This window comes from Girardinichthys multiradiatus, chromosome 6 (genome assembly GCF_021462225.1).
Source record: "Girardinichthys multiradiatus isolate DD_20200921_A chromosome 6, DD_fGirMul_XY1, whole genome shotgun sequence".
NCBI classification, from domain to species: Eukaryota; Metazoa; Chordata; class Actinopteri; order Cyprinodontiformes; family Goodeidae; genus Girardinichthys; species Girardinichthys multiradiatus.
This window is the reverse complement of record NC_061799.1, coordinates 47237909-47250830: the sequence shown is the minus strand read 5'-3', so window position 1 is coordinate 47250830 and position 12922 is coordinate 47237909. Positions and strand designations below refer to the sequence as shown.

At 45.8% G+C, this 12922-nt stretch overlaps 1 protein-coding gene across 9 annotated transcripts in view; it reads left to right on the top strand.

Annotated features, from left to right (window-relative positions):
* The window catches only part of rasal2 (RAS protein activator like 2), a 70448-nt gene that overhangs the window by 56031 nt on the left and 1495 nt on the right, over positions 1–12922 (top strand). For 5 of the 9 annotated variants that reach the window (XM_047367071.1, XM_047367067.1, XM_047367073.1 and 2 more), the window contains 9 exons: positions 2353–2497; positions 3102–3246; positions 4141–4380; positions 4460–4661; positions 5694–5893; positions 7108–8065; positions 8140–8274; positions 8371–8573; positions 8648–8735. In XM_047367071.1, coding sequence (XP_047223027.1) covers positions 2353–2497; positions 3102–3246; positions 4141–4380; positions 4460–4661; positions 5694–5893; positions 7108–8065; positions 8140–8274; positions 8371–8573; positions 8648–8735 — 2316 coding nt within the window. Of the gene's footprint in view, positions 1–2352; positions 2498–3101; positions 3247–4140; positions 4381–4459; positions 4662–5693; positions 5894–7107; positions 8066–8139; positions 8275–8370; positions 8574–8647; positions 8736–8884; positions 8916–10971; positions 11042–12922 lie in introns of all 9 variants that reach the window. The other 4 variants (XM_047367070.1, XR_007038555.1, XM_047367068.1 and 1 more) reach the window with 4 other exon arrangements.

Genomic DNA, 12922 nt, shown 5'->3' with positions numbered 1-12922 from the left:
CCATGGGTTACCACGGGAAACCAGGGGTTACCAGGGTTGTTTCGGGGGTCCTGGAAAGCTCCAGCAACCCTATCTCCAATGTTTGACGTCTCTTATAGGTTGTCATGTGGGGTTGTATAAAAATCCCTGTAAAATTTGGGCCAATGTTTGAAAATGATTTCTCTAACGTTCCGGCTGTTTGGTGAATTGATCGAGGTTTTAGAGACTTCCAAGCGATAAACCAGAGGTGGACGTTAGACAGATTTGTTTCTTTTTCTTAGGAAAATATATCTTCTCCATTTCTCCCAAATTTTATTGAAATTGTCCACTTGAAGTCTGTTATGAAATGTGATTTGTTCCATAATAAATATTGAATAAACCAGATTATACCAGTCAACTCAGTCCTCCAATATTAAATAATTTGCTTCTCTTTCCCATTTTTGTTTAATATAATCTGTGCTGTTAAATTCATGAAGATATAATCTTGATATTAATTTAAGACCTGAATCATCTAGATATGTTTTGAGAAAAATCTTCAAGATGGGCATTTCAAAAACATTCTAAATATTTAGATTAAATCAATGTATATGATGATGAAGTTGTAGATAACTGAAGAAATCTATTTTGTAGCTGTGTCATAATGGATTGAACATTTCTTATTGTCTCTTTATGAATATAGATACAGTATGACGATAGGCCTTTGCCTCTCCAAATGTTAAATGTTGCGTCTGTTTTTCCAGGTAAAAAATCCTAATCATAAGACGCCCAATGCATTAACTCCATCTCTGCCTGCAGATTATTTCTAGTTTCTAGTATTCAGCCATAATTTCAACATAACTGCTCTTTAATGAGTCTTTTATCTCCCAGTCTAGCTTGTATCAGACCACCTCCTTTATATTCTACGTCAGCGTACCAATATTCTGAATTGGGCTGAGATGCAGGATCCTTTCGTTGATTTTTTATCTCTTCTTTGTTTCTGGAGTTTCTCAGATTCATCTAGTGATTTGGGTCACTGCTAAATGTTTTTAGAGGTGGATGTGATGAAAACCTCCAGCATGAAGTGGTGTTCTGGTCAGCAGGTTTGGAGTAAAGAGGTGGTCTTCATCACCATGAGCAAGGGTAGAACATAAAGCTGTCCAGTTAGGCGGCGACGATGCCTTCAGGGGTAAAAACACAGAGGAGGGTTTCTGTGGTGATCTTAAAAGAGCTCCTCCTGGTGACCAGAACTAGGAGGCGGTTTTGTTCCCAATGCAGTTCCAGTTGGAGGTAGATCCCAGGTGAAGGTCTGGTGACTCTGGTCTTTCTGATGGTTAATATCTGTTAACCTGTGAACTTTTCTCTCTAACCACTGAGATTTAATGACAGTTTTACTGTTAAACGTCTATGAGCAGCTTTAGTTTTAACATGTTTGTTTTTATTAAAGTCTTTATTTTTCCTCATGAGGAAGTCCTAAATCAGACATCATTTCATTACAAACTCTAATAAAACGTCTTCTTTTATTTAGGGTGAACCGATGGATCAGCCGGCCGATCATTTTGGGTGATCGGCGACCAGTCGATGCTTACATGTAAAACTGATCTTATCTTTTCTTTATCTTTTCATTTATATTTGAGAGCACTGCCTCGTGCGGTTCATTAAAACAAGTTTGAATTGTTTCACAGGTTTAGTTCAATTGTGACATTATAACACCAGACAGCGGCAGGATTTGGAAAAATCGGAATCAGCAGGTTAGGCTTTTTAAAAATCGGTGATTGGCCAGAAAACTGCAATCAGTGCACCCCTACTTTTATTAATTAGGAGCTGAAGTTCAAACATAAAAAATTTTGTGTCCTTTATTGAATCAATAAACTTAGAACTATGTGTTTATTTTACATTTATTTCAACGACCTCAGGGCTCCATGGTTGACTGTAGGAAAAATGAAATAATATCGCTGTATTCCAGCATAGATATGAACTGAAATTAACTCTCAAAAAGCCACATTTTCTTCCACCTGCTGAATGTGAGATTTAATGTGACTGATTCATCAGAAATGAACTCAATGTCTGAAGCATCACAACAGATGGACCATTAAACCTTAAAAATGATGCATTAATTAGTGATTTTTTACATTTTTAAAGTAAATTATCTTCCTCAGCAGATAGATCATTAGTTTCTGTTACTAATGACATAAATAAGTGGCCTCAGAACTCAGCCCTGAGGAACACCTTAAACTTCACTGACCCTCCAACTTCTGCGGAACAGATCATTTCAGATGCTGGCCAGTCTGGTTCAGTCTTCTGGGTCAAAGATCTTATCCAGGCGGTTCCTCAGTCTGAGGTCCAGTAATCATCTTCAGGTTAGATGACATCACCTTTCCTTTATCTCCTGTTCAGGACTTCCTGACTGACCTGGTGATGTCGGAGGTGGATCGCTGTGCCGACCATGACGTCCTGATCTTCAGGGAGAACACGCTGGCCACCAAGGCCATCGAGGAGTATCTGAAGCTGGTGGGACAGAAGTATCTTCATGATGCTCTGGGTGAGTGGTGAAGCTCCTGGATAACCAGCTGAGTTCATGTCAGAGAACCTAACGGGTTTTTATTTCTCATGTCTGCTGCCGTCAGATATTCCTGCAGGTTCTGGTTTATTTTTCTGCTGAATGATGAATCATCTTCATCCTCCTCCTCCTCCATCTGCTTTTTAACATTTCAGAAGAAAGAGAAGCTGAAAATAGATCCTCCTGTTGGGAACCCGCTGAGACTTTCTGTCACTGAGAGCAAACATGAACCTTTTTTAAAACATCCCCTCCTCCAGCGTCCTGTGTAGAAATGGATCAGAGCCGCTCCGTGTTGGGTTGGGTTCTGTTTTAATGTTGCAGCAGCTCGGTGCTGCTGTGGTTATTAAATATTAACTCGCTCAGTGATTCATTGCGGGTCGGCCTCACAGAGCGACTCGTTAAAGCTTAATGCAGGCTGCAGCTGTAAAATCCCAGCCTCTGTGCTGACAGTGAACGCCTCGCCCCTCCAGATGTTCAGCTAGCAGAAACATGTGGCTGCATGTGGAACCTTTCAGAGCTTCAGGGTTCTGCTGTGGTGGATTGGGTCTGTAGTGATGAAGTTCTTTGTGTGTGTTTGGGTCTCCAGGTGAGTTCATCAAGGCTCTGTACGAGTCGGATGAGAACTGTGAGGTGGATCCGGGTCGATGCTCCGGCAGCGATCTGTCCGAACATCAGAGCAACCTGAAGATGTGCTGCGAGCTGGCTTTCTGCAAGATCATCAACTCCTACTGGTAAGACCCGCACTGAGTTCTAAACCCAGATGAGTTTGGATTTTAATGTTCTGAAGACCTCATCTTTACCTGTTTACCGTGTCTTGGATCCAAAGCTCAGAACCTGCTGGTTGTTCCTTTAAAAAGTTGCAACCTGAGGAAGGTCAGGAGGTCAGGACCTCCTACGCTGTGGAGCGGGCCGTCTCACTAACTTATGCATAATTTAACACTTCGTGTCAGAGAGACCCAACTGGGCCCGTTTTCCCCAGAAAGGCCCGTTTTACTGGTCCGTAAAAATTCTTGGTTCTGTCTGAGATCCGTTAAATCTGATCATCCAAACTCATTTTTATAAACCCGGTTTAAATTCAGCAGCTGAACGTAACAAACATTAAAGGGAAAATGTTCTGCAGGTTAAAACATGTTGGACTTCAGAACCCAGCAGGAGATGAACAGAATTATCCTGGGTCCTGCATGAAGCATCCGGTCCCAACTGAACTGAAACATTCTGGCTGATGATGCTGTTACTGGACTGGAGTCACTGGACGGGCCAATCACTGATCAGAGGACAATCAGCGGACCAATCAGAGCCCGGCCCGGTTCCTTAGGAGTTTTCATGTTCTCAGCGACCCAGTCTGACCCAGCTTCATCATTTCTGACCCGTCAACTATGTTTATTACCTGCTAAATGTTATTTTCTAAAGGTTCTTTTAGTCTGACAAACGGGCCTCATCAGAACCAGATTCTGATTTAATGAATAGGTCTGTATAATCTATTAATACTAAATATAAATAAATAAATAATGTTCTGATTGCTTTTGGACCCCAGAGAACTGGAACTTGTGTTAACATTTTGAAGAGTTCTGTTGTTTACCTGTGTCAGAGTTCATCCTGATCCGTCCCGGCCCGTTTCTCCGCAGCGTGTTCCCTCGGGAGCTGAAGGAAGTGTTTGCGTCGTGGAAGCAGCAGTGCGTCGCTCGCGGCCACACGCAGGACATCAGCAAGCGTCTGATTAGCGCCTCGCTCTTCCTGCGCTTCCTCTGCCCCGCCATCATGTCCCCGTCGCTCTTCAGTCTGATGCAGGAATACCCGGACGACAGGACGTCCAGAACCCTCACGCTCATCGCTAAGGTCATCCAGAACCTCGCCAATTTCACCAAGTGAGTCTGCGCTCCGATTCATTCCAGGAGGTGGATCCTTTCAGTTGTTTTCCTGGTCTGAGACTCGTTTCCTCAACAGGTTCGGGAACAAGGAGGAGTACATGGCCTTTATGAACGACTTCCTGGAGCACGAGTGGGCCGGGATGATGCGTTTCCTGTCGGAAATCTCCAACCCGGAGACTCTGTCCAACACGCCGGGCTTCGAGGGTTACATCGACCTGGGCCGCGAGCTGTCGGTGCTGCACGCTCTGCTGTGGGAGGTCGTCTCTCAGCTCGACAAGGTGTGTGTGTGTGTGTGTGTGTGTGTGTGTGTCTGTTCTGCTGCAGGAAAAATGCTGCATCATGTTTTATAAACCAGGACATTCAGGAGAACGGGTTGGATCTTTATCCGTGTCAGTTAAGGACGTTTCCTAAATTTCTCCAGACTTTGATGTCGACTCAGAAACGGTTCTGAATCAGTTCGACCCAAAACCTGCAGCAGAGATGAGTTCATGAATAATCTGCTTGCGTTGAAATTAAAAGTAAAAACGGTGCAAAGAAGGATGGGTCCATCATGGAGCTCCTGACATGCAGCAGCTGGTTCTGGATTCTTCTCTAGATGTTTAGATTCAGTGAGTTTAACCAGAATAAAACCTTGATTTAAAACCCATTTTAAGTCAACCCAAACCTGGTTTATCCTGTGAAAAGTTGTTTTAATCAGTTTTAGCAGCTTTTGTTCTAACTGGAGACTCAGGAATTCTTCCTCTGGAGGGTTTCCTGGAGGTTCTGGACTAAATCCAGTTCAGGTCCGGGTCTCTCAGCCTCGGAGACCCAGATGGACAAACTGATTCATAACAAAGTGAAAATAACTAATAATAAATGAAGTTGAAGTCGGTCCTGCAGCGGTTTGTTGTTGGATCAGAACCATGTTCTGGTCTCAGGGATGAATCTTGTCTAATTGAATAAATGTGATGATTGATCGGTGATCAGCTGGTGTGTTTGGAGATCATCTAACCTCATTAACTCCACCTGACTGAACATCACAGCATGACCCCCCACCCCCTCCACCAGCTGAGCTGTGCCTCACCCCCCCTCACCCGTCTCACCTGTCGGAGCTCACTCTCAGCATGGTTCTGCTGTGTTCTGGTTCTGTTCAGTAGAAGCATGATGTTCCAGGTTTGTTTTGGTTTCCATTAAGTTCTCCTCATGTTTTTCCCTCTATTTTTCCTCTTTCTGTTCACTTCCTGCCACCATGTGTTGCTTTTTCCCGCCTCCACCCGACGCTTCGGTTCAATCCATCTGCTCACAAACACACCAACACACGGCGACCACAGGGTGAAAATTCCTTCCTGCAGGCCACCGTAGCCAAGCTGGGCCCGCTGCCGAGGATTCTGGGAGACATCTCCCGCTGTCTGGCCACGCCCACGCCAATCCAGCAGCAGCTGAGGCGTTTCCAGGACAACAGCCCCACCCACAACATCAGCGGCAGCGTGTCGTCGGGGCTGCAGCGAATCTTCGAGGACCCCGCCGACAGGTAACCAATCAGCTGCCAGAACCCAGCTGCTTCCACGTTGGACAGGAAGTGGAGTTATGTTTGATGATCCCATGTTTGCTTTTTCACCTAAACCAATTCCAACAACATTCCTCAGATTGTGGATAAAGAGGGAGAGCAGGAAAAGGCAGGAGACTGAGAACTGAACCCTGAAACCCCTGGAAACATGGAATCATCATCATTAGAAGTTAATAGAATAGAATAGAAATGAGCTTTATTGTCCCTCAGTGGGGAATTCAGGCTGATGGAAGCATGGAGGTAAAGAATATGAATGAATGAATAATTTATTTCAGACCAGAACATGAAAATGAAGCCATGCAGATCCATATTCCTCAGTGCAGATGCAGACACCATGTTACATATTTATTTCACAATCAAACATAAAAACAAATCAAATAATGTTGAAAACGACCCATAATATTCAACAATATATACCCACACCTACTCAGATGCACCACCTGATTTCGTGGTTGTCTGGAATATAAAAACGACTGACAGCATGACATTAAAGGATCATTTACAACATGAAAAACATATTGTACAGTTATTAAAAATATTAAACAGGATCATTTAAAAATTTACAAACTGCAAAAAAAAACAATAACAGACTATTTACAAGGAATAAAAAAACTGTCTAAATATCAGCAGGGGTGTGAATACTTACTGAGCTTGATGCGATCAGTGATGATCATTAAGTCTAACAGCTGCTGGGAGGAAGGACCTGTGATAACGCTCCTTTGTGCATCTTGGATGCAGCAGTCTGTCACTGAAGATCTCCAGTTCAGCAACAGCTTCATGCATGAGGTGGAGACATGGTCTCCACCCACATGGTCCAGCAGTGGGTGGAGACATGGTCCAGCAGTGATCTTATCTTTCTAGAGTCCTCCTGTCTTCCACCACCTGTAGTCGTCCAGGAGGCATCCTGGGACAGATCTGACCTTCCTGATAAGCTGATCTGACTGCTTCCTCCCAGCTGTAGATAAGATGCTGCTCCAACGCCACAGATGAAGGGTGATGCCATCATAGAAGATGGCAGATGCCTCCTAAGAGTCAAAAAAAAGCTGTAAAAACTAAATTCATGGAAAGGTTTTGTGTTTTTCCATCTGTTCAGAGATCAAAATCAACTAGATCTTTAAACGGTGGAACATGTCTTTGTGGTCGCTTCCTGTCTCTAATGTCTGTGTGACTTCCTGCAGCCGCAGTGAGGTCTGCAGTCTTCAGTCTCCAGCCGGTGAGCTGATGGAGGATTATGGTCGAAGCCAGCGCCCCCTGCTGGCTCAGCAGCATCCCTCCGTCCACACCAGTTTCTCGGATCAGGAGGAGCGGGACGGCCTGCTACCCAATGGTCGCAGCGTCTCTCTGGTGGACCTTCAGGACTCTCAGAGCCTTCATGGCCCCATAGGGCCCCCAACACACCATGAGGCCCCACCCCGTCTCAGCAGGGTGGGTTCTCAGGTCTCTGTTGGGCATGGCCCGGCCCCGGTGACTTACCCCCACTCCAACCCGGTGACGCCCCAGCCGGCGCCGCACCAATCCAAGGTTTCACCCAGAGACGGTCAGCCACAGAGTGCGCCGCAGGTGAGGCGACCCCTGCACCCCTCCGTCAGCCAGCAGCGCAGTCTGCAGCCGCTCTCCTTCCAGAACCCCGTCTACCACCTGAGCAACCCCGCCCACAGTCTGTCCACTTGCTCCGCCCACTCCCTGCGACAGGACTCCAGCTCCGAGAACTTGAGCACCGAGAGCTCGCATAACAGCCACAGCAACTCGGACGACTTCGGCAGCCAAATGGGGGGCAAAGGTCGCGTGCCGTCCAACAGCAGCCTGGACGAGGTCGGCAGCAGGCGTAGCACGCAGAGCGAGGAGTGCTCCACACCGCGCCGGCATCCGCTGCCCGACCTGCCGCTGGGTGCCGCCACAGCGGTTGCCATCCCTCGTCAGAGTTCCACTGCGGGCACCGCCCACATCATCAAAGTGGAGCAGCAGAGCAGAGGAGGGGGCGGAGCCAGGACACCTCGCTCTCAGCCTCAGAGCGCCTCGCTACGAAGCAGCAGCAGCGCCAACACTGAGCCAACGCCCTCCAACCGCCAGCCGTCCACAGGTCTGGTGGAGAACGTGGCTCCACCCTCTAGGAGTGCAACTAATAAGCCACCACAGGTACGTAGAGCTCTCCAACACAGCTTTCTGATTGGTTCTGGTAGGCCTGTGATGACGTCCCTGTCTGTATGCAGGTGGGAACGCCGGTGGAGGCGGCAGTGATGTCTCCAGTGGAGAGGACTGCAGCGTGGGTCCTCAACAACGGCCAGTACGAAGAGGAGGAGGAGGGAGGAGAGCGGAGCAGAGCAGAGGGCCGGAACACGGAGAAGGTAACGAACACCTGGATGGGCGGGCTGATTGTGCCGAGCACCAGAAACTGGTCTTCAACTGGTTTTAAAGCTGCTCCGTCTCTGCCACGTCTGCAGTACGAGCTGGAGATCTCCCGGCTGAAGGAGCGCCTGCGGGTGTCTGGCCGCCGGCTGGAGGAGTACGAGCGCCGGCTCCTGACTCAGGAGCAGCAGATGCAGAAACTCCTGCTGGAGTACAAGAACCGGCTGGAGGACAGTGAGGAGCGACTGAGGAGGCAGCAGGAGGAGAAGGATGGCCAGATGAAGAGCATCATCTGCAGGTAGAGACTCACCTGAACAACACACACCTGTATCAGAATCACTTCAGAGCGTTATGACGAGTCTGTTCCTGCAGGCTGATGGCGGTGGAGGAGGAGCTAAAGAGGGACCACGCAGAGATGCAGGCGGTGATCGAAGCCAAGCAGAAGATCATTGACGCTCAGGTACAGAAACACCGTCCTCATCATCATCATCATCATCATCAGGTGCTGAAACCGAATCAGGTCATGAAGACCGTCTGGAGCAGCAGCTTCATCTCATGGTCAGCAGTCAGGGTTTAGTTTGTTTCTCACCGTCTCTTCACTGCTTGCAGGTCAGTAACGGATGTGAAATTAACCAATCAGGCAAGTAGCTCCGCCCCCTCCACCATGCTGTTTGATTGATTTTAATTTAACATGAAACTCAGTTCACCACACAACGCCAACACGCCTCCAGACTGCAGTCAGCCAATCAGAGAGCAGACACACAGACGACGTCACGTCAGAGTTGATCGGGTTCTAGTTGGAAGTCAGAAAACAGTTGCTGTATGCTGCTGACTCACTGAGGTCCAAACTACCGGGTATACAGGTCCTTCTCAAAATATTAGCATATTGTGATAAAGTTCATTATTTTCCATAATGTCATGATGAAAATTTAACATTCATATATTTTAGATTCATTGCACACTAACTGAAATATTTCAGGTCTTTTATTGTCTTAATACGGATGATTTTGGCATACAGCTCATGAAAACCCAAAATTCCTATCTCACAAAATTAGCATATATCATCCGACCAATAAAAGAAAAGTGTTTTTAATGCAAAAAACATCAACCTTCAAATAATCATGTACAGTTATGCACTCAATACTTGGTCGGGAATCCTTTTGCAGAAATGACTGCTTCAATGCAGCGTGGCATGGAGGCAATCAGCCTGTGGCACTGCTGAGGTCTTATGGAGGCCCAGGATGCTTCGATAGCGGCCTTTAGCTCATCCAGAGTGTTGGGTCTTGAGTCTCTCAACGTTCTCTTCACAATATCCCACAGATTCTCTATGGGGTTCAGGTCAGGAGAGTTGGCAGGCCAATTGAGCACAGTGATACCATGGTCACTAAACCATTTACCAGTGGTTTTGGCACTGTGAGCTGGTGCCAGGTCATGCTGAAAAATGAAATCTTCATCTCCATAAAGCTTTTCAGCAGATGGAAGCATGAAGTGCTCCAAAATCTCCTGATAGCTAGCTGCATTGACCCTGCCCTTGATAAAACACAGTGGACCAACACCAGCAGCTGACACGGCACCCCAGACCATCACTGACTGTGGGTACTTGACACTGGACTTCTGGCATTTTGGCATTTCCTTCTCCCCAGTCTTCCTCCAGACTCTGGCACCTTGATTTCTGAATGACATGCAGAATTTGCTTTCATCTGAAAAAAGTACTTTGGACCACTGAGCAACAGTCCAGTGCTGCTTCTCTGTAGCCCAGGTCAGGCGCTTCTGCCGCTGTTTCTGGTTCAAAAGTGGCTTGACCTGGGGAATGCGGCACCTGTAGCCCATTTCCTGCACACGCCTGTGCACGGTGGCTCTGGATGTTTCTACTCCAGACTCAGTCCACTGCTTCCGCAGGTCCCCCAAGGTCTGGAATCGGTCCTTCTCCACAATCTTCCTCAGGGTCCGGTCACCTCTTCTCGTTGTGCAGCGTTTTCTGCCACACTTTTTCCTTCCCACAGACTTCCCACTGAGGTGCCTTGATACAGCACTCTGGGAACAGCCTATTTGTTCAGAAATGTCTTTCTGTGTCTTACCCTCTTGCTTGAGGGTGTCAATAGTGGCCTTCTGGACAGCAGTCAGGTCGGCAGTCTTACCCATGATTGGGGTTTTGAGTGATGAACCAGGCTGGGAGTTTTAAAGGCTTCAGGAATCTTTTGCAGGTGTTTAGAGTTAACTCGTTGATTCAGATGATTAGGTTCATAGCTCGTTTAGAGACCCTTTTAATGATATGCTAATTTTGTGAGATAGGAATTTTGGGTTTTCATGAGCTGTATGCCAAAATCATCCGTATTAAGACAATAAAAGACCTAAAATATTTCAGTTAGTGTGCAATGAATCTAAAATATATGAATGTTAAATTTTCATCATAACATTATGGAAAATAATGAACTTTATCACAATATGCTAATATTTTGAGAAGGACCTGTATATGCAGAGCCGAACTGAGTGGGGTCCGACTTTCCCAGTCGGAACACCGACTTCAGGGGATGTTCTTGTTAATATGAGAGATTAATTCGTTTAAAAGGTTTCAGATATTTTTTCTGTGCTGCCCCCTACAGTTAGGAAAAGTGTTTACATGTAAAAATAGACGCTCTAAATGTAAAGCTCACTGATTGGTTTAGTTTCTTCTTCTTCTTGTGTTTTTGTCACAGTTGGACCTCCTCAGTTAGAGGAACCCAAACACACGATGCTTTGAAGCTGAAGAAGCAGCATATTCATATGGTAGTTATAAAAATGACCCCAAAGTTTGATGTAAACCCAGTCCTGTTTGGACCTCCACAGCTCAGCCATCCTTTCCAACAGAACAATCATTCAAAGGTCAGACGGGTCACAGAAAGCTGGACTTTACCCGACCCAGTAATATAATTTTGATTCATTTTCCAGTTTTTTCCAGAATCACAGTTTAAGTTTGAGGATTTATTCAGATTATCCCACAGAATGTTGAGCTTAGAGTGTGATGATGGTCCTGACCCAATGAAATATTCAGAACCTTTTGGGTTTATCTCCACAGGTCCAGGTTCTGCATCCAGTCTGAGATATTTCTGTCTCATTCCAGCCAGTGTATCTCCCACTGCTGCAGGACAGCTTTCTGTCCAATCAGAGCCCAGAGTGGAGAGAGACACGCCCACACTCTCGTTCGCTCCCAGTAGATTTCAGCTCCAGATAGTTCTGGAGAAACTGGACCTGAAGGTTCTATTTAACCCGTCGGATCTCCTGGAACCCGTAAAAACATCCCTGTGAGGATTTGGCTGATGGGTTTTTACAGTCAGTTTGTTTGGGCTGAAAATCTTGATGCCTGTCTGATAAAAACAGTGATGCTGTGGGCTCCAGAAAAGGAGGGAATCGCCATAGCAACAAGGAAGGTGAAATCTGTTGGATTGTTGCTGCTGCATAAAGATGCAAAAAGAATTAAAACTTTGTTAAAGTTGTAGATAAACAACTTTAACATTAATTCATTTATTATAAACAACAAACCTCTGAGGTTCTAATGGAGTCCATCAGCGCCCTCTGGTGGCAGAATCACATAAAACTTTCCTTAGAAGATTATTCAGTAAAATCAATAAAATCCGTCTTTGTTCTGTTTCAGTTTATAGTTCAGAACTTAAATGTCCACTTGGACTGAATTTTTTCATCGTCTTATCAGAACCATGGACCCGCTTTTGTCTAAGGCAGGCGTGTTGGCGTGTTTGATTTCCGTTTGGCTGCCGACCCCCACCACCCCTCATCCTCACCCCCTGCCCCTTCTGAACCACCAGAGCTTCACCTTCTCAGCAGCCGTGGAGTCAGAGGAGAAGACCTCACAGAACCTTTTTAGTTTTGGATGGTTTCAGCTTTTTGGGTTCCTGTTTTATTGGTTTGGCTGCTGCCTTTAAACTGCTGCTGTCGGGTCAAAACCACCTTCCTGTTCCTCACCATAGTGTTAGTGAAGGTTTTATATGTTTAAAACCTCAGAATTGATCAAACAATCATAAAACTGTTGAAAATGATTCTGGTTCCCAGTAAATTCCTCCACCAATGATCCAGATGTAAACCTTTATAGTCAGAAGAACCTGAACCTGATGCTGTTAACCCAGAACGATCTAATCGTACATATTTGAAGACCAATATTCAGTTTTATTTCAATGGAAATTTGATAAAAATCTGACAACATCCAGTATTATTCATGGTATTAACCTTTAACCTTTACACACAAACCACTGCTGTAGTTTTTACTGCTGATGTCCTGCAGTAACTTTCCAATGAAGGGGATAAAACGTCTAATAGACTCTGCTGAGAATTAGTTGAAACGTCCCTCAATCTGAGTAAAAACACAATTCTCCTTCTTCCAGTTCTGCATACAAGTGATCCGGTCTTTACTGGGTTCAAACTGTATTTAATTGTAACCTCAGGAGTCCAGGAACACAGCAGAACCTCCAGATGTTCATACCGAACCAGTTTGGCTGCTTGGAAGGGTTGAAGGAGAAAACCTCTTCTCTTTAAAAACAAGATGGCAGCAGGACCTTCATCCAGCAAAGCTGCTTCTGGATGAAGGAGAAGACCTCAGTTCAGTTCTGTTTGTTTATATAGTGCAACAAACGTCCAGTTCATTCACAGGAATTCAGT